Source organism: Bombina bombina, chromosome 6, assembly GCF_027579735.1.
Source record: "Bombina bombina isolate aBomBom1 chromosome 6, aBomBom1.pri, whole genome shotgun sequence".
In the NCBI taxonomy this organism is placed as follows: Eukaryota; Metazoa; Chordata; class Amphibia; order Anura; family Bombinatoridae; genus Bombina; species Bombina bombina.
Window position 1 is genome coordinate 813,313,963 of NC_069504.1, and position 26,628 is coordinate 813,340,590.

Below are 26,628 nucleotides of genomic sequence, written 5' to 3' on the forward strand. Positions count from 1 at the left end.
CACTCCCGGACCCCTCCACAACTAAATAAATATATTAACCCCTATCCCGCCGCTCCTGGACTCCACCGTCACTAAATAAATTTATTAACCCCTAAACCCCTGGCCTCCCACATCACTACCACTTACTAAACCTATTAACCCCTAAACCGCCACACCCCACATCGCCATAAACTAAATTAAGCTATTAACCCCTAAACCTAACAACCCGCTAACTTTACATTATAATTACCTCATCCCTATCTTATAATAAATTTAAACTTACCTTTAGAATTAAAATAAACTATATTAAACTATTAATTAAACTACCCTAACTATTATACTAAAATTACATTAAACTAAATTAAACTATTGAATAACCTACCCTAACTATTATACTAAAATTACATTAAACTATTAATTAACCTACCCTAACTATTATACTAAAATTACATTAAACTAACAATTAAATTAACTATATTACATATTTAAAAACCTAACCCTGGGTGGGGGCGGAGTCTACTCTCAAAGCGGCAAGATGTGTCTAAATGAAGCTCTCCGAGTTTAAGCTATTTTTTTGCAGTAAGGTCATAGCAAAATCTACAAAATATCGTCTTAATATATCAGACTGCACCTCTGTATGGTTGGAGCCTTGATTTACCTCAAGAGTGGATACCCTGACTATGTTATTGCCTATGCTCTTTGGGATCAGCTGCGTGACAGACATTCGCATAGGCCTGGAAGCCATATTGTAAGGTGTTACGGGATCCTATAACAGGATATTGTGAATCACTTGTTCTTCCCCCTGAGGAAATTATCAGCAACGATAGCGTCTGAGGCGCTTAGGCACTGGACAAATTTTTTTATCCTTTTTCTCTTTTAATACCAACATTCCTTATGTTTCTATAATACCACCACTGTTATTGAGGCTAACTAGCAATAAACTTTTTGAACCTCCCTTATCAGCGCATACCGGATAAAGATGGTGACTGGCGCCGAAACAATTCTTTCAGCTGTGACAAGGCTGCTACAGGATCACCATATGAGGATACAGCGAGTCTGGGCAACTGAATGGGAAGGTCTCCGTGTGCTGGCCAGACAAGTTGGCCGCGATCGAAGTCTCACAATGTCAGGAGATCTTGCAGAGCAAGCGGAAGAAGAAGCTGCCGATTACCATGAGCCTGGCCATAGCTTTCCCGACCCGGTATCTCAAGTTCCAGCCCTGGCGAAGGCAATACCACCTCTAAGCCCACCTGCTAAACTTTCTTCAGCAATGTTAAAAGACCCAGCTGAAGTCCCGGTAGTGACCGAGACGCAACCGCAAGCTTCCAGGCAACAAGAGATAGCTGAGGCAGGGACAGTCAGTGTGGAAGTAAAAGTCGGAACCCCGTACTCAGACATGACTCACCTCTTCTACTGTGGTAAAGACATTAGCACAGTGGCGTCACTAGGGTTGGTGTCACCCGGTGCGGTAAGTTATGGTGTCACCCCCCCCCCAGAAAGCAGACACACACAAAAACATAGGCACACACACATACAAACACTCAGACACACTTAAAAACATACTCAGATGCACACACAAACACTCGGAAACACACTCAGACACACACCCACAAAAACACTGAGACACACACACACACAAAAACTCAGACACACACTTACAAAATATGTAAACTGCACTGCATTAATTATAAAGCGCATGCCTAGAGCTGCTCCCTGGCTCAGCAGAGCATCAAATGAAAGATAAACAGAGCACTCTAAAAATAAATCACTAAAGAAAAGGTTTAGGCGCAAACTATGAAAATTCTGCTCTCTGACTCTGTTCCAAGCCTGTCAGTGCACAGCCCCGGGCCGCGTGCCTACCGCTTCTTATGGCCAATCACCTCTGCACTCTGCCCACCCCCAGACCCCCGACCGCCCTCCTACCTGTTCAGTGTGCACTTAGTGTACCGTAACCGTAATGGTCTGGTGGGCATCATACGTGGCTCCTTCACTTTAAAGACAGTGTCAAACAGTCATGCGGTCAGGTGCCAGGCATCCCCTCATGATTTGCCAGTTCCCGTTTAGAGAGACAGCACAGCAGTGAGTGACTCCACTGCTCTACATGTCACTGAGCAGTGAGCACAGATAGGCAGGCAGGTTTAGGCTAGCAGCGCAACTTTGCAAGCCCCACGGCATGCCCACAACATTCATAGCGAAATTGGGCAGGGGAGAAGCAAAGTACAAACAAGCAAAAGCAGCCGGTAAAACTATTTGTTGAAATTGCAGCACTGGCTCAAGGGGCAAAAAAATTGTGTGTCTACGACTTCCCCAGTCCCACCAATGTTCACAAATGCCAGCCCCTCTAATAAAAAAAAATCTATGCATCTCAACATTGTATTTCTTTGAATTTCAATAAAATTTAAAAAAAAAAAAAAAAAAATTTTTTTTTTTGGTGTCACCAGGGCCGGCTCAACCATGGGACCAAGTGGGTCCAAGGGACCCAGGCAGCACTTGACAAGGGGCAGCACTATATTGACTGAGTCAGTCACTGTCTTCTGTCTCTGTGTGGGAATGCACAAAGACACAGAATCAACCCCTTGATTCTTTCCCACTTGCTGAAATTGTGCATAAGCATTGGTTGCATGCAGGTAGGCAAGCTTAGTAATGTCAGTGGCCAGGCTAGTAGGTTGATATGTTAATCAATAATTTTATTATTGGGGGGCGTCATTGTAATCTCGGACCCAGGCAGCACAATGTCTTGAGCCGGCCCTGGGTGTCACCCCCTGGAGGGTGTCACCGGGGTGCGGCCCCCCCCCCCCCCGCCCCCCCTAGTGATGCCACTGCATTAGCGAGCTGTGTCTGGAGTCTCATAGCGGTACAGTGTTGGTGGGGGTACTGAAACAGCTAGAGACTCAACCGATCTACACTGCTCTGGAGATTTGGGCCACAACGGAGAAAGCTTCCACTGCACATTGCCGCCTATCCCTGGGAACAGTGAGCCCAAATGTCTGACTGTCTGGATGGAGTAACACTCGGGGAACTTTCTGCCAGCCATTGCTCAGTACATGCACCCTTTTCTCCTGCTGGACTTTCGACCCTGGGGGCTTTTGGTCACGACCCCATGCAGGATTTGGTCCACCCATATATGTAACTGAAGGAAGGTATGTCAGCACTGGATATCAGTAAGTCCTACTTCACATTTGCCTTTTGCCTTGGGTGACCTAATTTCATGCTGCCTTTGGTAGCCTTACCCTGTACTGGGACTAGCTCTCAGGAGTGGACTGCGGTTAATACAGCGTTAAGCTGTGAGAACTCTTTGGACACTATATGAACCAACGTCTATTGCCTATGCCCTGCTTAATCTATGTAAATGCTAAGGCTCTGTATCCTAACACTTATTTTGCTCCTTCTTGAAAGCCTATTGTGCATAGGCTTCGTGAGAGGGGTAGAGTGAGGCCCTTGTTATTTAGAACAAAGCTAGAGTATCAACTGCATGCCTTCATGTTTTTAATGTAAGCTTTATTGTCCCTGCTGAGAGCCCATTAGCTTTTTTATCACACAAATAACTTTTGTAATAGCTGTATCTGATGTTTATCCCAGTTCATTTAGGAAACAGTTGTTTATGCTCATTATATATATGCTTCTCTCTGTGTGTTCTGCTTGATCACTATACATGCCTATGTCCCAGGGGGGTATACAAATTGAATGGTTATTTTACTGTACCTTACTGAAACTATCTGCATTGACTTAAACTGTCCTAGGATGTGTATAGCAAAGTGCAACTATACTACCTCGCTCTGTAATTATATCACAGCCACTATCCCTATAGGCAGTTTGTATGTGTGGGGTGCTATCTCTCCCTATCAGCGGCCGTGATGGGGTAATGTGGTCCCTATCATAGATTTTGAAACCAGTACTTATTTATATCTCCCACCCCCGCCCCATATACCACATATCGCTCCTGCAAAGAAATAAGCTCCCAGATTCCCCAAGTTTTTGGTACTCTTGATTTTTCCTAGCCGGCTCTAGCCTGACATCATCTCTAATTTATTCCTCATCTTAGGTGGGCATATACAAAGTCACCAAGGTTTGAGTTGGTTATCATACAGTGTTAATGTTCATATATACTAGTTATATTGTTTGAAGGCCCAAGAGTGGCCTTATTGAAGTAGAACCCTCCTTATCTGCGCCCTTGCTATTTCATGTAGGCCCAAAAGTGGCCTATTAGTACCAGAGGAGGTCAACATCAACATACAAAAAAGAGGTTCCAGTTACCTTGGCCTACTTTATGCTGTACTTTTATGTAATTGTTAATGTTTATCATTTTTCTTGCTGTGCGGTTTATTTTAACACCTGTACCCTTATAGCTAAGGTAATATGCCAATATCTGTACATGTATCTATTAACCTCAATAAAAAATTGTTTAATAAAAAAAAAAAACCTAACCCTACTCAAATTATTTAAATCTACAATTAAAAATTACTAAATTACAAAAAAATAACAACTAAGTTACAAAAAATAAAAAACACTAAGTTGCAAAAAATAAAAAACCACAGTATCAAAAATAAAAAAGAATTACACCTAATCTAATAGCCCTATCAAAATAAAAAATAAAACCTAGCCTACACTAAACTACCATTGGCCCTTAAAAGGGCCTTTTGTGTGACATTGCCCCAAAGAAATCAGCTCTTTTACCTGTAAAAAAAATACAAACACCCCCAACAGTAAAACCCACCACCCACACAACCAACCCCCCCCAAATAAAAACCTATCTAAAAAACATAAGCTCCCCATTGCCCTGAAAAGGGCATTTGTATGGGCATTGCCCTTAAAAGGGTATTTAGCACTTTTACTGCCCAAAGTCCCTAACCTAAAATTAAAACCCACCCAATAAACCCTTAAAAAAACTAACACTAACCACCGACGATCCACTTACAGTTTTCGAAGACCGAACATCCATCCTCATCCAAGCGGCAGAAGTCCTAGGCGAAGCCAGCAGGTCTTCATCCAAGCGGGCAGAAGTCTTCATCCAGACGGCATCTTCTATCTTCATCCATCCAGCACGGAGCGGCTCCATCTTCAAGACATCTGGCACGGAGCATCCTCTTCTTCCAATGGTCAACGACGAATGAAGTTTCCCTTTAAGGTACGTCATCCAAGATGGCATCCCTTACATTCCGATTGGCTGATAGAATTCTATCAGCCAATAGGAATTAAAGGGGAAAAAGTACTATTTGCTGTTGCAATCAGCCAATAGGATTGAGCTTTTATCCTATTGGCTGATCCAAACAGCCAATAGGATTGAGTTTGCATTCTATTGGCTGATTGCAACAGCCAATAGGATTTTTCCCCTTTAATTCCTATTGGCTGATAGAATTCTATAAGCCAATCGGAGTGTAAGGGATGCCATCTTGGATGACGTACCTTAAAGGGAAACTTCATTCTTCAAGATCCAGCAAAAGAAGAGGATGCTCCGCGCCGGATGTCTTGAAGATGGAGCTGCTCCGCGCCGGAAGCATGAAGATAGAAGATGCCGTCTGCATGAAGACTTCTGCCCGCCTGGAGGACGACTTCTTGCTGCTTGGATGAAGACTTCTCCTGGCTTCGTTGAGGACTTCTGCCCGCTTGGATGAAGACTTCTCCCGGGTTGATGAGGATGGATGTCCGGTCTTCAAGAACTGTAAGTGGATCTTCGGGGGTTAGTGTTAGGTTTTTTTAAGGGTTTATTGGGTGGGTTTTATTTTTAGATTAGGGGTTTGGGCAAAAAAAAGAGCTAAATGCCCTATTAAGGGCAATGCCCATCAAAATGCCCTTTTCAGGGCAATAGGGAGCTTAGGTTTTTTGATAGGATTTTTTTTTTTTTTTTTTCCTTTGATATAATTTTTATTAAGGCAATAAAGAAATATAGATATTCAGAATAATACAGTTTGTAGGCTGAACATATATCACAATGGACAAATGTTATAAAGTAACATACATAATACAAGATGCAGTGTTCTGTAAGGGTCGTTGTAGAACAGCATAATACATTGAACCATAGTAATGTCTCAATATATCATATTCGGTATGTAAATACTGAACAAACAGTACAGAGCCTTATTTTTTTAAGTTATTTTTTGAACGATTATAGATTTATATATCCCCATACCAGATAACAAAACAGCTAGCTAATTGTTGTCCCCAAGTAGAAGAGAAAGACCTCTAATAAATTATCTTTAGTTGAAGGGGTGTTTGAGAGGAAATGAAGAAAAGTCTAGATGTGGTTTTCAAGGCATGCATTTTCCTATGCTTACCTTGTAAGAGAAATCTCTGGGAGGGGGGGGGGGGGGTTTGGTGTTGGGATGGCGGTATAGTACTATAGTATAAGGGCTAAAGTGAAGTGGTCTGGAGACAGCCATATATGTATCTCTTAATGAAGGAGATAGCCCAGGTGGTAAGGTATCTGACAAATCTGGATGAGGAGCATATATTCATATATAGCTGCCCTGGTTCCCATTATAGCTATCAGGTGGCTTTTAGATAACATTGACCATATCAATTTTAGTGGGGTTAAATGTAGCAGTAGTATCTGGGAGTATTAACATCATATCATTTAACCTTTAGTGTGCAAAAGAAAATGTACAAAGCTGACATTCAACTGACAATATAGCAAATATAAAAAAAAAGCAAAAAAACACCAGCCATAAGTATTTGCTCAGGGCCATTATTGCAGCATTGGGTTTTCTATGCTCTCAAATTAACTTATAGGGGGAATATCGCAAAAATCAAAGCCACTCAAATGTATAGAAAGTCGAATGGGTCCTGCTTTTGCCATACCCTAAGTTAAGAAGACCTATGAATATCATATCATACAAACTAGTCAGTACAGGTGGCCCTCTGTTTACAACGGTCCAATTTGCACCGTTTCAGAATAACAACCTTTTTCTTCCAGTCATGCAACTGCTATTGAAAAAGCATTGAGAAGCAGTGCATTCATTAAAATATCCAGTAGGTTGAGCTGTCCACTTGTGTTGCAGTTAAACCAAGCAAGCTGAAATTAATCAGTTAACCAGAGCTGAGCTATCAAGCAGACCCCAAAGGAACAAGATCCTCCTGTCCACAAATCAGTCCAGATAGGAATGCATAGAAAGAACTGTTTGCAGAAAAATCCAAGTGAAGTCTGTGTTGTGTGATCACTTTATTAGGTTTATAATGCTGCTCAGCATTTAAAATCTTCATTTCAAAGCTTTAAAAATAATGTATTAGGTGTTACTTATAATAATTTTGAGAGGGGCCTGGAACCCAACTCCCTCACTTCCCATTGACCCACACTATAAACTGGGTTTCAATTTACAACCATTGCTTCTGGAACCTTACCCCGGCGTAAACTGAGGGCTACCTGTACTGCATCCTTATGGCATAAACAAAATAAAAAACATAGGCCTAGATTTGGAGTTTGGCGTTAGCCGTGAAAACCAGCGTTAGAGGCTCCTAACGCTGGTTTTAGGCTACGGCCGGTATTTGGAGTCACTCAAAATAGGGTCTAACGCTCACTTTTCAGCCGCGACTTTTCCATACCGCAGATCCCCTTAAGTAAATTGCGTATCCTATATTTTCAATGGGATCTTTCTAACTCCGGTATTTAGAGTCGTGTCTGAAGTGAGCGTTAGACATCTAACGACAAAACTCCAGCCGCAGGAAAAAAGTCAGTAGTTAAGAGCTTTCTGGGCTAATGCCGGTTTATAAAGCTCTTAACTACTGTGCTCTAAAGTACACTAACACCCATAAACTACCTATGTACCCCTAAACCGAGGTCCCCCCACATCGCTGCAACTCGATTAAATTTTTTTAACCCCTAATCTGCCGACCGCCACCTACGTTATACTTATGTACCCCTAATCTGCTGCCCCTAACACCGCCGACCCCTGTATTATATTTATTAACCCCTAACCTGCCCCCCACAACGTCGCCTCCACCTACCTACACTTATTAACCCCTAATCTGCCGACCGCAAAGCGCCGCCACCTACGTTATCCTTATGTATCCCTAATCTGCTGCCCCTAACACCGCCGACCCCTATATTATATTTATTAACCCCTAATCTGCCCCCCACAACGTCGCCTCCACCTGCCTACACTTATTAACCCCTAATCTGCCGACCGGAGCTCACCGCTATTCTAATAAATGTATTAACCCCTAAAGCTAAGTCTAACCCTAACACTAACACCCCCCTAAGTTAAATATAATTTACATCTAACGAAATTAATTAACTCTTATTAAATAAATTATTCCTATTTAAAGATAAATACTTACCTGTAAAATAAATCCTAATATAGCTACAATATAAATTATAATTATATTATAGCTATTTTAGGATTTATATTTATTTGACATGTAACTTTGTATTTATTTTAACCAGGTACAATAGCTATTAAATAGTTAATAACTATTTAATAGCTACCTAGTTAAAATAATTACAAAATTACCTGTAAAATAAATCCTAACCTAAGTTACAATTAAACCTAACACTACACTATCAATAAATTAATTAAATAAACTACCTACAATTACCTACAATTAACCTAACACTACACTATCAATAAATTAATTAAATACAATTCCTACAAATAAATACAATTAAATAAACTAGCTAAAGTACAAAAAATAAAAAAGAACTAAGTTACAAAAAATAAAAAAATATTTACAAACATAATAAAAATATTACAACAATTTTAAACTAATTACACCTACTCTAAGCCCCCTAATAAAATAACAAAGCCCCCCAAAATAAAAAAATGCCCTACCCTATTCTATATTACTAAAGTTCAAAGCTCTTTTACCTTACCAGCCCTGAACAGGGCCCTTTGCGGGGCATGCCCCAAAGAATTCAGCTCTTTTGCCTGTAAAAAAAAACATACAATACCCCCCCCCAACATTACAACCCACCACCCACATACCCCTAATCTAACCCAAACCCCCCTTAAATAAACCTAACACTAAGCCCCTGAAGATCTTCCTACCTTATCTTCACCCTGCCAGGTTCACCGATCCGTCCTGAAGAGCTCCTCCGATGTCCTGATCCAAGCCCAAGCGGGGGGCTGAAGAGGTCCATGATCCGGCTGAAGTCTTCATCCAAGCGGGAGCTGAAGAGGTCCATGATCCGGATGAAGTCTTCATCCAAGCGGGAGCTGAAGAGGTCCATGATCCGGATGAAGTCTTCTATCAACGGCATCTTCAATCTTCTTTCTTCCGGATCCATCTTGCAGACCTCCGACGCGGAACATCCTCTTCTCCCGACGCCTACTAGCCGAATGACGGTTCCTTTAAGGGACGTCATCCAAGATGACGTCCCTCGAATTCCGATTGGCTGATAGGATTCTATCAGCCAATCGGAATTAAGGTAGGAATATTCTGATTGGCTGATGGAATCAGCCAATCAGAATCAAGTTCAATCCGATTGGCTGATCCAATCAGCCAATCAGATTGAGCTCGCATTCTATTGGCTGATTGGAACAGCCAATAGAATGCAAGCTCAATCTGATTGGATCAGCCAATCGGATTGAACTTGATTCTGATTGGCTGATTCCATCAGCCAATCAGAATATTCCTACCTTAATTCTGATTGGCTGATAGAATCCTATCAGCCAATAGGAATTCGAGGGACGCCATCTTGGATGACGTCCCTTAAAGGAACCGTCATTCGGCTAGTAGGCGTCGGGAGAAGAGGATGTTCAGCGTCGGAGGTCTGCAAGATGGATCCGGAAGAAAGAAGATTGAAGATGCCGTTGATAGAAGACTTCATCCGGATCATGGACCTCTTCAGCTCCCGCTTGGATGAAGACTTCATCCGGATCATGGACCTCTTCAGCTCCCGCTTGGATGAAGACTTCAGCCGGATCATGGACCTCTTCAGCCCCCCGCTTGGGCTTGGATCAGGACATCGGAGGAGCTCTTCAGGACGGATCAGTGAACCTGGCAGGGTGAAGATAAGGTAGGAAGATCTTCAGGGGCTTAGTGTTAGGTTTATTTAAGGGGGGTTTGGGTTAGATTAGGGGTATGTGGGTGGTGGGTTGTAATGTTGGGGGGGGGGTATTGTATGTTTTTTTTTACAGGCAAAAGAGCTGAATTCTTTGGGGCATGCCCCGCAAAGGGCCCTGTTCAGGGCTGGTAAGGTAAAAGAGCTTTGAACTTTAGTAATATAGAATAGGGTAGGGCATTTTTTTTATTTTGGGGGGCTTTGTTATTTTATTAGGGGGCTTAGAGTAGGTGTAATTAGTTTAAAATTGTTGTAATATTTTTATTATGTTTGTAAATATTTTTTTATTTTTTGTCACTTAGTTCTTTTTTATTTTTTGTACTTTAGCTAGTTTATTTAATTGTATTTATTTGTAGGAATTGTATTTAATTAATTTATTGATAGTGTAGTGTTAGGTTAATTGTAGGTAATTGTAGGTAGTTTATTTAATTAATTTATTGATAGTGTAGTGTTAGGTTTAATTGTAACTTAGGTTAGGATTTATTTTACAGGTAATTTTGTAATTATTTTAACTATTTTAGCTATTAAATAGTTCTTAAAGGGACAGTCAACACCAGAATTTTTGTTGTTTAAAAAGATAGATAATCCCTTTATTACCCATTCCCCAGTTTTTTGCAAAACCAACACTGCTATATTAATACGCTTTTTACTTCTGTGACTAACTTGTATCTAAGCATCTTCTGACCGCCCCTAATCACATGACTTTTAGTTATTTTGCATATAGTTGCATTTTAGCCAATTAGTGCAGTGTCTGCCACTAGCCACGGGCATGGTCACAATGCTATCTATATGGCCTACATGAGCTTGCTCTCCCCTGCTGTGAAAAGTAAATAAAATAGAGGCGGCCTTCAAGGGCTTAGAAATTATCATATGTGCCTCCCTAGGTTTGCTTTCAACTAGAATATCAAGAGAACAAAGCAAAATTGTTGATAAAAGTAAATTGGAAAACTGTTTAAAATTACATGCCCTATTTGAAAAATGAAAGTTTTTTTTGGACTTGACTGTCCCTTTAACTATTTAATAGCTATTGTACCTGGTTAAAATAAATACAAAGTTACCTGTAAAATAAATATAAATCCTAAAATAGCTATAATATAATTATAATTTATATTGTAGCTATATTAGGATTTATTTTACAGGTAAGTATTTATCTTTAAATAGGAATAATTTATTTAATAAGAGTTAATTAATTTCGTTAGATGTAAATTATATTTAACTTAGGGGGGTGTTAGTGTTAGGGTTAGATTTAGCTTTAGGGGTTAATACATTTATTAGAATAGCGGTGAGCTCCAGTCGGCAGATTAGGGGTTAATAATTGAAGTTAGGTGTTGGCGATGTTAGGGAGGGCAGATTAGGGGTTAATACTATTTATTATAGGGTTAGTGAGGCGGATTAGGGGTTAATAACTTTATTATAGTAGCGCTCAGGTCCGGTCGGCAGATTAGGGGTTAATAAGTGTAGGCAGGTGGAGGCGACGTTGTGGGGGGCAGATTAGGGGTTAATAAATATAATATAGGGGTCGGCGATGTTAGGGCAGCAGATTAGGGGTACATAGGGATAATGTAAGTAGCGGCGGTTTACGGAGCGGCAGATTAGGGATTAATAATAATATGCAGGGGTCAGCGATAGCGGGGGCGGCAGATTAGGGGTTAATAAGTGTAAGGTTGGGGGTGTTTAGACTCGGGGTACATGTTAGGGTGTTAGGTGCAGACGTAGGAAGTGTTTCCGCATAGCAAACAATGGGGCTGCGTTAGGAGCTGAACGCGGCTTTTTTGCAGGTGTTAGGTTTTTTTTCAGCTCAAACAGCCCCACTGTTTCCTATGGGAGAATCGTGCACGAGCACGTTTTTGAGGCTGGCCGCTTGCGTAAGCAACTCTGGTATCGAGAGTTGAAGCTGCGTTAAAAATGCTCTATGCTCCTTTTTTGGAGCCTAACGCAGCCTTTATGTGGACTCTCAATACCAGAGTTATTTTTATGGTGCGGCCAGAAAAAAGCTGGCGTTAGTTTTTCGGGTCGTTACCGACAAAACTCCAAATCTAGCCAATAGTTTAAACAAGTCAAGTGCAAATAAATAACAATATATTCATCATGTTGTCGAGATAAGTCATGTGACGTCTTCACTAGAACTTGACTCTTTCCTTGGTAGACATATTGGCCCATATCAGGCTAAATCATCATAACAAAACAACAAAAAATGGTATTTGTCAGCTCTATTTTTTTTTAGATATCACGAGAATGAGAGGGTATTTCTACCTGAGCACAAGCAGCAACTTAATTTGAACGGAAGAGAAGAGATCTTAAAATCCTGGCCTCTTGGGAAGTCATGAAGACAAGAGATTAAAACCACATATTTTAACACAACTGACCTCTACAGCTTGTCTACAAATGAGGTTGCACCTCTGTAATGCCCAGAAGCCGATTATTTTGTCAACCTTTATCTTTTAAAATATCTTATTTTAATGCTAACAACGGTTTTCAACTTACACAATACAAAAGTATTAATGTACCCTCCCTCACATTATTTAATTAAAGGGACAGTGCACTGTAAAACTGGATTCCAATGACTTGTTATACCAGCTGAAGAGAATAAAATGTATTGGGAATTGTTCCTTTATTTTTGAATATGAATTTTAATCTATGAAGCCAAAACCTATTAAAATGGACTGATCTTACAATGAAATAAATTGTCCTTCCCTTATCGCTGTTTGTACAAATACACAAAGCCACCTTATGTCTGTATACATTAAGAGAATAATTGTAAATGTACATTTTAGTACTTAATTCTCATACCCCCTACTGGGAGTGTAATTTCTTTTCCTGGTTATCTTTAAACAGCTTTTCCGGGCCAATATTTAAGTACTGGATTTTTGTCAGTATAGGTAGGGATACAACAACAGGCAAAAAAAAAAATCTAAAAAATATTTGCAATCAATTTAATACACTCCAGCAGGTAAAAGAGATTACTGTGAACAAATTGAAGGGGGGGGGGGGGGGGGGGGGAGGGGGGGTTACAGTACACTATCCCTTTAAATTTAATTAAACACCTTCCAGTAGTGTACATTGTCTCCTCAATATAATAGACACAATGAAACTACAAACTCTAATGTTTCTAAATTTCTGTACAGTAGCAAAATGAGGGCACATGCATTTTTTCGGACAGAGGCAATGGGATAGACTTTATAATGCTTTAAATAAACGGGATAGAAAACATACCCAGCACAAGGAGTAGTTTTACAGCATGGGTATTAGTGGCCAGTGTTGCAAAAGAACAATATAGTTGAGAAACAGACTAGAGGAACATTTCTTTTTAACATAACTGTATAAAGTACCCAATACGACGTGTATAAAAATAAAATAAAAAAGGAAGAAGTATGTTTTCTTGGTAAAAGAGCTTTCCTGGTAAGCCATTCTGAATGCCCATGACGAAAAGCATGGCGATAAGGTGTGATTAAAATTCCACATGCTACTTCCCGCTTGGTTCAACCAGAACGAGGATGGCTTTGTTGGCTGAATGGATGGTCGCTGTGGAGCAGTTCGACAAGGGCTAACAAGCCATTCACCATTGCTGCCAACTGAAGTCATCATTGCTTCCAAAAACTAGGAAAAATCCTAAAATGGTGGAATAAATGACAGCATTTCCTGTGAGTACCAGGGCACATGCACCCCACTGAATCAAAACTGCTCGAGCAAACACAATAGGCAGACCAAACGCAGAAACAACTATACCAGTTGTGAGAAATATAGCTAGCTCCTTGCAGGCATTACTTGCAGCATCAGATTCATCGACCACTCTCTTCGCTATACAGTACGGAATAGGTGAAAGGATATAAAAGAACAGGACAAACAGTGGCCAGTAGATGTTGTATTGCGGCAAAGCACATCCAAGCATTAGGAACATCAGAACGATTGCTCCCCCAAAAGAAAGGCTGATTAAAGCTTTGATGCCAGCCATGGTCTCTCGGCTTCTGCAATATAATTATGTTCTATCGCTGTACACAGACAATGTATAAAAGTGAAAATAGGTATTTGATCGCATCAATTATTGTTTCTGTAACTATACTCAGAAAAGTATACAATACATGACAAGAAACATTGGGAGCTCTATATAACCCCTATAACATGTAAACAATACATAGGAACAAAAGCAAATCCTTTCTCTGCACCACCGATGACAACTCTGCTCAAACCACTCTTTTTGATAGGATTTTATTTGGGTGGTTTGGTTGTGTGGGTGGTGGTAAAATAGCTGATTTATTTGGGGCAATGCCCTGCAAAAGGCCCCTTTAAGGGCTATTGGCAGTTTAGTTTAGGCTAGGGTTTTTTTTTTATTATTTTGGGGGGGCTTTTTTATTTTGATAGTGTAATTAGTTTAAATATTTAATCATTTCTTTTTTATTTTGTGTAAAAAATTTTTTTTTTTTTAACAATTTTTATTGAGGTTATTAGGTACATGTACAAATCTTGGCTCATTGCCTTGGTTTAAAGAGTACAGGTGTTAGAATAAAACACACAATAAGAAAAAGATACACATTCACAGTTACATAGAAGCACAATATATAGTAGGCAAAGATAACTGAAACCTCTTTTTTTAAGATTATGCGGACCTCCTCTGATACTAGAAGGCCACTTTTGGACCTACGTGAAATTGCAGGGTGTAAATAAGGAGGGGTATGGTTTAATAAGGCCACTTTTGGACCTTTGAACAATATAACTAACATTTATGAACATTTATAGTATATGATAAGCAATTCAAGCGTTAATGACTTTGTAGATGACAGCCAAATCTGAGGAATATGTTGGAGGTGGTGTCAGGCTAAAACCAACTAGGGAAGAGAAAGGGTGACAAGCAATTGAGGGATCCGGGATCCTATATCCTTACAGGGGCGATATATGGTATATGGTGTGGGTGCACTGTAGTTTAAAAGCTATGTTGGTAAGTGATAAAAATGAGAACTAATTTAGATACTTAACACTCTGGCTATAGTAGTGTGGAAACTTAAGCAGCAGAGCTATAATAGGGACCTAAATCACCCATCGCGGCCGCTGATAGGGAGAGATAGCACCACACATAAGCAAACTGCATATAGGGTCTAAGTAAACATGTAGAGAGCCAGAATCCAAATTGAGCCATTATAGTGACTAAAATATAAGTTGTAGAGTGAGGTAGCATAGTTGTAATTTGCAGTAGAAATCCTAGATCAAACCAGTTCAATACATATAATTACAGTGAGATACAGTAGTATAACAGCTCAATTAGTATACACCCCTGAGTCATAAGCATGTACAGTAATCAAGAGAAATAAACAGGGGAGAACACACATGTAATAAGTGTTAACAACTATTCCCTAAATGAACTAAGATAAACAGAAAAAGGTGTCAGCGATATTCCTTATATAAGGTATCAGAAAGGTTCAGCAGAATGCTATCCCTAGCAGTCTAAAACCAGGAGGCATAAGTGTGTGTGCTGCTATTACGTTGGGCTATGCATTCAAGTCTAAAGTGCAGATCCCATCCTACACCCAACTAAGTGATGAGTACCCAGCAAATTAAATATATGACAGCTCAGTGGCATATCAAGAAAGTATGCATGCAAAGAAAATTTAACAACAAAAAAGGGGTAACATTGTATGAGACTATTTATGAGAGGAACCACAGACCAACCTCATAGTGTGATTAATGTGCATAGTCCCCAAAATACAGGCCTAAAGGACCAGGGTATCAACAGGGCTTGGTAGTCCAGTTATGACAGATATTGCAGATGAACCCGGTACCTGATTGTAAAGCATCAGGGTTTGTAGTCCCCATATTGATTGCAGACCATGTAACTTCATTACGGGCTATAATGTCTTTATGAGTTGTGATGTCCCACCGTATATAAGGGGAGTTGAAGGGGGCCAAGTACTATATGGGCGGTGGGATCTAGCATTTGGGGTCTAGAAGCGTAGATACCTCTACAAATATATGCTAAGGCAAAGTCAAATTTTTGTGTGAGGAGTTTGCGCTACGCATCACAAACTTCAATTAACTCTAGACTGCTGGTTTAGACAGCTCTTCAACTATGTACTTACTATTGCCACATAAATCAAAGGACAGAGTCCAGGGTCCCAAACCAGTGGAGCCACTCAGCATAAAGAAGAAATCTTCATCCGACTCCTGTTTTCAAAATATGTATGCTGTGGCCGTGCTGCACAGCCCTGTTTCCAAACCGTCTAGCACTCAACCCCAGGCTGTTCTCCGGGACTAGGAGTGCATGTGCCTGCAATCCTCTGCAGTCCAACAATAGTTCGGCCACAACAAGTGACCCAGTCCAATAGGGGTCTGTGTCCCGCATGGCGCCTCCACTCGCTGCGTCCTTTGCAGCGTATAGCCTCCGAAACTTGCCACCGGTGGGATCATTAGAAGCCAATGCCTCTGTGGATGAAAAAAGTGTGCCCGCATTGCAAGCAAGGACCACTCGCTCCATCACATGGTCAAGGCTCTCCATAGGAGCCGGTGGCTGAGAGACAGCTCCGGTTTTCTCCGTGTCCCCTAGGCGGGCATTGCAGGGTGCCGGGAACTCAGGCGGCGTTTCAGGTAACCCCAAGCCGACTGCAACGTTACAGGGAACTCCCTGATCCAGCTCCGGCCCAAACAAAAAGTCTCCTTCGGAGGTCTCCCTGGGCTCCTCCAGAGCCTGCTTCATGTCAGTAGGAAGTCTCTGCCGGTTAGGTTGTAGGTGTTCCGTTTCTGGGTGTAGAGCCCTCCGCAGGTTTCCCCATTCTCTTGCAATAAGTGCTGAGAGTCGCTCGAAGTGAGCGCACAGAAGATCCTCAATTACTCGGGGGTGAAGGGAAGTAGCAGACGCCATCTTAAAATAAAGTCAAACACCTCTGCCAATATTTTTACGATACTATCTTCCACTAGTACCCGTAGATTCTGGCTTTTGTTTAATAATCCGCTTGAATCTCAAGATGTGCTATAAAGGTGAATTGCAGTCAATAAGAACTGCTCAACCCGGATAAACGGGGGGGGGGGGGGGTTAGGCAAAGGCCACAGGCACTTATGTGTCGCCACTGAAGACCTCGCCGTTCCAGTACTAAGGGCTAGAAGTCGGGCGAACTACTCACAACAGGCTTCTCAGTAAGGTCCAACTGTTTAAATTGTAATAAAATTATGAGTCGATGACACCCTGAATCGCTGATAATCAGTGGGTTTATCTGCTTATCCTTGCAGCCTCAAAGTAAAGCAGCCATCTTGGCTGAAGCCCGGAAGCGTCCCCCCTATTTTGTGTAATTTAGTGTTTTGTTTTTTTTTGTAATTTAGTTAATTGTATTTAATTAATGTAATGTATTTAATTGTAGTATAATATTAGGTGTTAGTGTAAGACAGGTTAGGTTTTATTTTACAGGTAAATTTGTATTTATTTTAACTAGGTAGTTAGTAAATAGTTAATAACTATTTACTAACTAGTCTACCTAGTTAAAATAGATACAAACTTAGCTGTGAAATAAAAATAAAACCTAAGCTAGCTACAATGTAGCTATTAGTTATATTATTGTAGCAAGCTTAGGGTTTATTTTATAGGTAAGTATTTAGTTTTAAATAGGAATTATTTAGTTAATGATAGTAATTTTTATTTAGATTTATTTTAATTATATTAAAGTTAGGGGTGTTAGGGTTAGACTCAGGGTTAGGTTTAGGGGTTAATATATTTATTTAGTGTTAGTGATGTGGGAGGCCAGAGGTTTAGGGGTTCATAACTTTAGTATAGTGGTGGCGGCGACGTTGGGGGCGGCAGATTAGGGGTTATTAAATGTATGTAGGTGGCGGCGACATTGGGGGCGGCAGATTAGGGGTTAATAAGTGTAGGTAGGTGGCGGCGATGTCGGGGGCGGCAGATTAAGGGTTAATAGGTGTAATGTAGGTGGCGGCGGTGGCGGGGTCGGCAGATTAGGGGTGTTTAGACTCAGGGTTTATGGTAGGGTGTTAGGTGTAAACATAAATATTCTTTCTCCATAGGAATCAATGGGGCTGCGTTACGGAACTTTACGCTCCTTTATTGCAGGTGTTAGGCTTTTTTTTAGCCGGCTCTCCCCATTGATGTCTATGGGGAAATCGTGCACGAGCACGTAAAACTAGCTCAAAGCAGCGTTGGTATTTGTGTGCGGTATGGAGTTCAACGCTGCCATATTGCCTGCTAACGCCGGGTTTTTATAAACCTGTAATAGCATTATAAAAGCTGAGCGGAGGAAATAACTTGCAAGTTATTACTGAGCCGCTCATAATGCAAAACTCGTAATCTGGCTGAGTAATAATAATAGTAATAAAATTGACATTGATTGGTTCATAGAAAGCCATAATTTTAAAGTGATGTTAAATCCTAGCATTTGTGAAATGCTAGGATTTACCAGTGGAACAAATAAAGGGGACTTTTAGTCATGAAGTATAATAAAATCTTTATTTGTTTGAAGCGTTCGCCGCAGTGAGCTCCTCTGGAAGCCCACGGCAGAACGCTGTTTTGCTGTGAGATGAGTTTCCATCTCTTAGCCAATAGCTGTGCGGGCCAGCTGGTGCCAAGCTGGATAGCTAGCACAGCTAATGGCTAAGAGGTGAATAAAAGGTTGATAACAATCCGAAATCCAATTTCAGCCTGGCAAAAAAAATATATGTAAAAAATTATCAGTTAAAAATCCAAATTTTATTGAGGGACTTAAAGTGAATGTAAATTTTGATGCTAAAGTGCTTGGTTTTTAAAAATTCGATTAAAAACAGGGGCACTTTAATTCATCAAAATTTACATTTCACTCCTGTTGTGAAAAAAAATACCTTTTAATCTTGACAGCAGCTCCAGCTTCCTCCGCGCGTCGCAAGCCATTTCTGATGTCAGAAATGATGGATAGGTCATCCTCCAATCACGGCTTCTCCCCCGGGGGAATCAGTGACTGATTCAAAGCCGTGATCGGAGGAAGCCTGATTCCTCATTTTAGACCCAGGAAGAGGCTTTGCGACGGGTGGAGGAAACTGGAGCTGCTGTCAAGATTAAAAGGTAAGTTTTTTTTCACAACAGGAGTGAAATGTAAATTTTGATTAATTAAAGTGCCCCTGTTTTTAATCGAATTTTTAAAAACCGGGCACTTTAGCATCAAAATTTACATTAACTTCGACTCAAAAGTATTTATAAAATGGAAACATGAAAATCTAATGACTATAGCAAAATAATATATCCATAAGAGTAAGATTATTAAATTTGAGCAAGTAAACTCTGATCCCCCCCCCCCCCCCAAAAAAAATAGCTCAGTGTTATAAAATTGCAGCATCCAAATGTGATTCAACAAATGATCTATTATTGTTACTATTCGGTAATTATTTGAAGCTTGTGTATTTAAGGTGCGGAAATAAATACATATAAAGATTGTCAAATGTTATTTTATATTATTGATTAATGTATTAAGTGGCGTATATGATCAGATGTGTAATTGTGCAATGATTTGAAGCTGTGTAATTATTTTTGGGATTAATAAGAAACTTGATATTGTTTGAACTATAAGGTATATTGTAAACATCTTTTGTTGTAAACTAAGCAAAAACAAAACATTGTTTTGGACCAGCTGCTAACTGTTCTCAGGATAAGCCCTGAATGCAAACACTTTTTTCTGCTTACCTGGTGACAATATCAGCCTGTTCAAGACATTGGGGCCTATTCAGGCTCGCTAGAAACACAAGTTATGAAGCAGCGATCTAAACGCTGTTCCATAACCTGTCCGCCTGCTCTGAGGCGGAGGACAGACATCGCTGAAAATCATCCCGATCCAATACGATCGGGTTGATTGACACCCCCTGCTATTAGCCGGTTGGCCGCAAATCTGCAGGGGGCGGCGTTGCACCAGCAGTTCACTAGAACTGCTGGTGCAATCATAAATGCCAACAGTGTATGCTGTCGGCATTTATCGATGTGCGGCGGACATGATCCGTAATATCGGATCATGTCCGCTCGCACAATAATAAATAGGCCTCCTTGTCTACTACACATCTCCTGCAAGCTTGGTTCCAGACCTTCAACAAGGTAAATCCCTTACTACCTTATACATGCCTAGTACTGACTCATTGACTTGTCTTCCATAACTTACGTTACAGCTCAGAAAGATAATGATACATAGATTTACGCTATGTGTAGAATGAACATGCATGTGAGGTTTTTGTTTGTATCTTCCATTTTGAGAAACTCAAAACCATTCTCTGTAAATAAACTTCCATTTCAATACTATTTTGAGCCAGCAGGTATGGTAATGAAATGACCTGTTTATTTATTTATTTTTTATTATTTATTGAGTTTTCAACGGAAAGAGGTTACAACAGGTCAGAACACGCAGGTTCAAACAGAATAATTAGGTAATTCTACTGTATAGTATATGACATTGACATGAATTGTTATAAGGCCAGTTCTAACATGTCCATAGTATATGATAGTCCATATTTTTATTTCTCGCCTTTCTTGACGTTACCTGTAAAAACATTCAATGTCTGAGCAGTATGTAAGGAAGAACAAGGTGTGGTTGAGGGTAGGCGGGAAGGGGGAAAAGGGGGAATAACAACATAAACAACTGTCCAAGGAATAGTTGAAGTAGTAAAACGTATAGATACATTAGATTATACATTCAATGCCTTATAAGCCTAAGACGTTCCATATAAGAAGAGCATAAATAGCTCACTAGAAATTGAAATACCTTCATTCCAGTTTCTACTTATTTTGTTTAGTATAAGAATATTGTTCGCAAAGAAACAGCATATCGTGGTAAAAGCTCATTTGCCCTGTTTTAAAATAGTGAAGTCTTTCTTGAATTAGTGTGTTTTTTACTAGGTCAAGCCAGTTTGCTAGTGATGGGATTTGGGAAGATTTCCAGAATGTAGGAACTAGGTGTTTAGCTGCATTTATCATGATCTGGTGTAAGCATCTTCTGATTTTACAAGGTATATCGGATAGGGCGTTAAAAAGAATCTTTTCTGGAGTAAAGGCAACTTGTATATCAATTACTTTACAGGCCTGGTTATGAACTTGTTCCCAGAATGGGCGTAAGATGTCACAACTCCACCATATAGGATACATAGTGCCCTCCTGGCCACAGCCCCTCTAACATCTATCGTTTGCATTGTGAAACATGTATTTTAGTTTATTTGGGGTCAAATACCAACTGGTGAGAATTTTTGTATTGGTCTCAAGCAGGGCCAGACTGGGACCAAAAATAGGCCCAGGCATTTTAAGGAAAAGCAGCCCCCCCACCTGGTTTCTTATTTAACCCTCGCTTGTTTGGGGTGATTGACATGCTCTGCTCTAGCCCAACTGGCTGCACCAGAGCAGGGGACGGTATTGCACAAGAATCCGTTTGTGCCATGTTAAATTTTACTGTGCTATGAAACCTGTCCGCCTTTAGGGAAGCTAAATTCACCCCAATGTGTGACATCCAGCACTACAGAAATACACTTGCAGACACACCATTATGCACACACATCACACATACACCATCTTACACACTCATATCCAAGCACACCATGCACACACCCACTTACACACTTATATGCAAGCACATGAGACATAAACCATATTTTTTAGCCCAGATTAGCAATGCTTTTGGACTTAAAGGGACATTATACACTCAATTTTTCTTTGCATAAATGTTGTGTAGATGAACCATTTATATAGCATATACAGCTTTTTTTGAATTTTTGTTTATAGTTTTGCTTATTTTTAAATAACATTGTGCTGATTTTCAGACGCCTAACCAAGCCCCAAAGTTTTAGGAAAATACCGACGTATACCTACTCCAGCTTGCTCCTGTTTGTGTAAAGAATTTTTCCATATGCAGAGGAAGGGGGAGGGGTGGAGTGTCTGAATATCTCCCAGTTTTAGTGGGTGTTCTAGCTAATCCTTTTAACAGAGCTAAACTGGGAGTTTTTTGTTGGTGTATGTATCAAAAACTGGAAGCTTTTAAAGAAAACTGCATTAGGCTTTACTTGTACAGATGCATCAGCAATATCTGGAACATACCAAAGGACTTGTAAAACGATAGTCTGCACACACAGAGGAGGAAAAACACAATAGAGCTTAAAGAACAACTTCCTTCCTGTATAAAAGAATGAACAAGATCACAGACATAAACAATCAGTAATCTAAACTGAACAGCGCCATCTACAGCATCAATGTTGTTCATACATGTGGTATAGTACATGCTGTTGTATTTCCCAACACCCCTTCTCAACGGCATGTACATAATTACACTACGTTCAGTTTCTTTAGAAGAAAACAATGCCGTTCCTTTGGCAACGGTTTTGTGAGTGCGTCTGCAGTCATCTCTTCCGATGGGCAGTATTGAATGTCAATAATACCTTGTTCTTGCATGTCCCTGAGTAAATGATATTTTACATCAATGTGCTTGGTTCGAGGATTCACTCTTTCTGATTGTGTCAACTTTATACACTCTTGGTTGTCTTCAAGAAATGGTATGGGTTTAGACACATCCAGTCCCATGTCTTGAAAAAGTTGACAAATCCAAATTGCTTCTTGACATGCATGTGCTGCTGCTATATATTCTGCTTTCGTTGAAGAGAGTGCAACAGTCGCTTGTTTTCGACTGGACCAACTTATTGTTCCTTCTCCATACTGGAAGATGTAACCACTTGTAGATTTGCGGTCAGTGGTATCTCCGGCCCAATCAGCATCAACATATCCAATTAGTTTTGGGTTTGATGTTGCTGGCAGTCGCAGCTTCATCTGAATTGTTCCTTTTAGGTACTGTATCACCCTCTTTACTGCATTCCAGTCGCGTTGACATGGTGTCGCAACTTTTCTACAGAGTATACCTATTGCTGCGGCAATGTCTGGTCTTGTCACGATGGTAATGTATAGCAATTTTCCAATTGCCCTGCGGTAATTGTCATTATTGGGTAACAAGTTTTCTATTCCGTTGTTTTTCAGGTAATCTGGTTCCATAGGTGTTTTCACCTCTTTTGCATCTTGCATGTGAAACTGCTCTAATATTTCTTTAATTTTCTGACTTTGGTTAAGAAGATAGCTTCCATCCTCTTCCCTTTCTATTTGGATTCCTAAATAATGAGTGATGTTCCCTAGTTCTTTAATCTCAAAGTTCTGTTTTAATATATGAACTATTTCGTCACAGTCCCTTTCTTGTTCAAAACAAGTTATGATGTCATCAACATAAATTAGGATGTATATCCATTTGTTTTCTTGATGCCTTGAATATAGACATGGATCTGCTTTGCTTCTTGAGAATCCTTGTTTCATGAGTACTTCATTCACTTTTTCATTCCACATTCTCACAGCTTGCTTTAGTCCATGGGGCCTAGTTATCAAGCCGTCAACCTCAAATACGCTGGAATTCCGCAGCGTATTTGTGGCGCGGCTGATTCTCCTTAGTTATCAAAGGCTCGAGACCGGCAAAAGTAGAATTTTGTGACGTAAACTTTGATCCGCCGGACTCAGTCCAACACCGATCGATTCTTACGTCACTCCAGATGTTCCGCACACAAGTGCGGCACAATCTCACTACTTTTGCTAGTTATCAAAAAACTAGCAGGTACGCTCGGCACTTTTACGGCCCAGCGTACCTGGTTTTCAAAGCGCCAGCCTGGAGGCGGCGGATCCCATAGGAATCAATGGGAGTCTGACCATAGCGAAAGTACAAGTTCGCTGCTGACAGACATCCCATTGATTCCTATGGGAGATGTCTACACCTAACACCCTAACATGTACCCCGAGTCTAAACACCGCTAATCTGACCCCCCCTACACCGCCGCAACTAAATAAAGTTATTACCCCCTAAACCGCCGCTCCCGGAGCCCACCGCAAGCTACTCTATACATATTAACCCCTAAACCGCCGCTCCCTGAACCCGCCGCAACCTATATTAAATGTATTAACCCCTATCCTGCCCCCCCTACACCGTCGCCACCTATAACAAATTTATTAACCCCTAATCTGCCCCCCCTACACCGTCGCCACCTATAATAAATTTATTAACCCCTATCCTGCCCCCCACTACGCCGCCGCCACTGAATAAAATTATTAACCCCTAAAGCTAAGTCTAACCCTAACCCTAACGCCCCCCTAACTTAAATATTAATTAAATAAATCTAAATAAATTAACTCTTATTAACTAAATGAATCCTATTTAAAACTAAATACTTACCTTTAAAATAAACCCTAATATAGCTACAATATAAATAATAATTATATTCTAGCTATCTTAGGATTTATATTTATTTTACAGGTAACTTTCAATTTATTTTAACCATGTACAATAACTATTAAATAGTTATTAACTATTTAATAGCTTACCTAGCTAAAATAAAGAGAAATGTACCTGTGAAATAAATCCTAACCTAAGTTACAATTACACCTAACACTACACTATACTTTAATAAATTATTCCTATTTAAAAATAAATACTTACCTGTAAAATAAACCCTAAGATAGCTACAATGTAATTAATAATTATATTATAGCTATGTTAGGATTTATATTTATTTTACAGGTAACTTTGTATTTATTTTAGCTAGTTAGAATAGTTATTAAATAGTTATTAACTATTTAATAACTACCTAGCTAAAAGAAATACAAAATTACCTGTAAAATAAATCCTAACCTAAGTTACAATTAAACCTAATACTACACTATCATTAAATTAACTAAATAAACTACATACAAATAACTACAATTAAATACAATTACATAAACTAACTAAAGTACAAAAAATAAAAAAATCTAAGTTACAAAAAATAAAAAAATAAGTTACAAACATGTTAAAAATCTTACAACAATTTTAAGCTACTTACACCTAATCTAAGCCCCCTAATAAAATAACAAACCCCCCCCAAAATAAAAAAAAAATCCCTACCCTATTCTAAATTAAATAAATTTCAAAGCTCTTTTACCTTACCAGCCCTTAAAAGGGCCATTTGTGGGGGCATGCCCCAAAAAGTTCAGCTCTTTTGCCTGTAAAAGAAAAATACAACCCCCCCCCAACATTAAAACCCACCACCCACATACCCCTAATCTAACCCAAACCCCCCTTACAAAAACCTAACACTAATCCCCTAAAACTAAATACTTACCTTTAAAATAAACCCTAATATAGCTACAATATAAATAATAATTATATTCTAGCTATCTTAGGATTTATATTTATTTTACAGGTAACTTTCAATTTATTTTAACCATGTACAATAACTATTAAATAGTTATTAACTATTTAATAGCTTACCTAGCTAAAATAAAGATAAATGTACCTGTGAAATAAATCCTAACCTGTTACAATTACACCTAACACTACACTATACTTTAATAAATTATTCCTATTTAAAAATAAATACTTACCTGTAAAATAAATCCTAACTTAAGTTACAATTAAACCTAATACTACACTATCATTAAATTAACTAAATAAACTACCTACAAATAACTACAATTAAATACAATTACATAAACTAACTAAAGTACAAAAAATAAAAAAATAAGTTACAAACATGTTAAAAATCTTACAACAATTTTAAGCTACTTACACCTAATCTAAGCCCCCTAATAAAATAACAAACCACCCCAAAATAAAAAAAATCCCTACCCTATTCTAAATTAAATAAATTTCAAAGCTCTTTTACCTTACCAGCCCTTAAAAGGGCCATTTGTGGGGGCATGCCCCAAAAAGTTCAGCTCTTTTGCCTGTAAAAGAAAAATACAACCCCCCCAACATTAAAACCCACCACCCACATACCCCTAATCTAAGCCAAACCCCCCTTACAAAAACCTAACACTAATCCCCTGAAGATCATCCTACCTTGAGTCGTCTTCACTCAGCCGAGCCACCGATGGAACTGAAGAGGACATCCGGAGCGGAAGTTAATCCTCCAAGCGGCGCTGAAGAAATCTTCCATCCGATGAAGTCATCATCCAGGCGGCGCTGAAGAAGTCTTCGATCCGGCCGATGTCATCTTCAAAGAGGCGCTGAAGAGGTCTTCTATCCGGGCGAAGTCATCTTCCAAGCCGGGTCTTGAATCTTCCTTCCGCCGACGCGGAACCACCTTCTTCCCCGACGGACTACGACGAATGACGGCTCCTTTAAGGGACGTCATCCAAGATGGCGTCCCCTCAATTCCGATTGGCTGATAGGATTCTATCAGCCAATCGGAATTAAGGTAGGAAAAATCTGATTGGCTGATGGAATCAGCCAATCAGATTGAGCTCGCATTCTATTGGCTGTTCTGATCAGCCAATAGAATGCAAGCTCAATCTGATTGGCTGATTGGATCAGCCAATCGGATTGAACTTGATTCTGATTGGCTGATTCCATCAGCCAATCAGATTTTCCTACCTTAATTCCGATTGGCTGATAGGATTCTATCAGCCAATCGTAATTGAGGGGACGCCATCTTGGATGACGTCCCTTAAAGGAGCCGTCATTCATCGTAGTCCGTCGGGGAAGAAGGTGGTTCCGCGTCGGCGGAAGGAAGATTCAAGACCCGGCTTGGAAGATGACTTCGCCCGGATAGAAGACCTCTTCAGCGCCTCTTTGAAGATGACATCGTCCGGATCGAAGACTTCTTCAGTGCCGCCTGGATGATGACTTCATCGGATGGAAGATTTCTTCAGCGCCGCTTGGAGGATTAAC

At 40.0% G+C, this 26,628-nt stretch overlaps 1 protein-coding gene across 1 annotated transcript; it reads right to left on the reverse strand.

The window, feature by feature from the left end:
- Nucleotides 1-13,288: 13,288 nt before the first annotated feature.
- On the reverse strand, nucleotides 13,289-14,117 carry LOC128662277 (leptin receptor overlapping transcript-like 1). The gene has a single exon (XM_053716091.1). It carries the CDS (start codon nucleotides 13,923-13,925, stop codon nucleotides 13,530-13,532), a length of 396 nt encoding a protein of 131 aa, XP_053572066.1. The 5' UTR covers nucleotides 13,926-14,117; the 3' UTR covers nucleotides 13,289-13,529.
- Between the last annotated feature and the right edge of the window lie 12,511 nt (nucleotides 14,118-26,628).

Coding starts and splice junctions, on each gene's coding strand:
- LOC128662277 (XM_053716091.1), bottom strand. CDS start 13,925: ATGGCTGGCATCAAAGCTTTAATCAGCCTTTCTTTTGGGGGAGCAATC.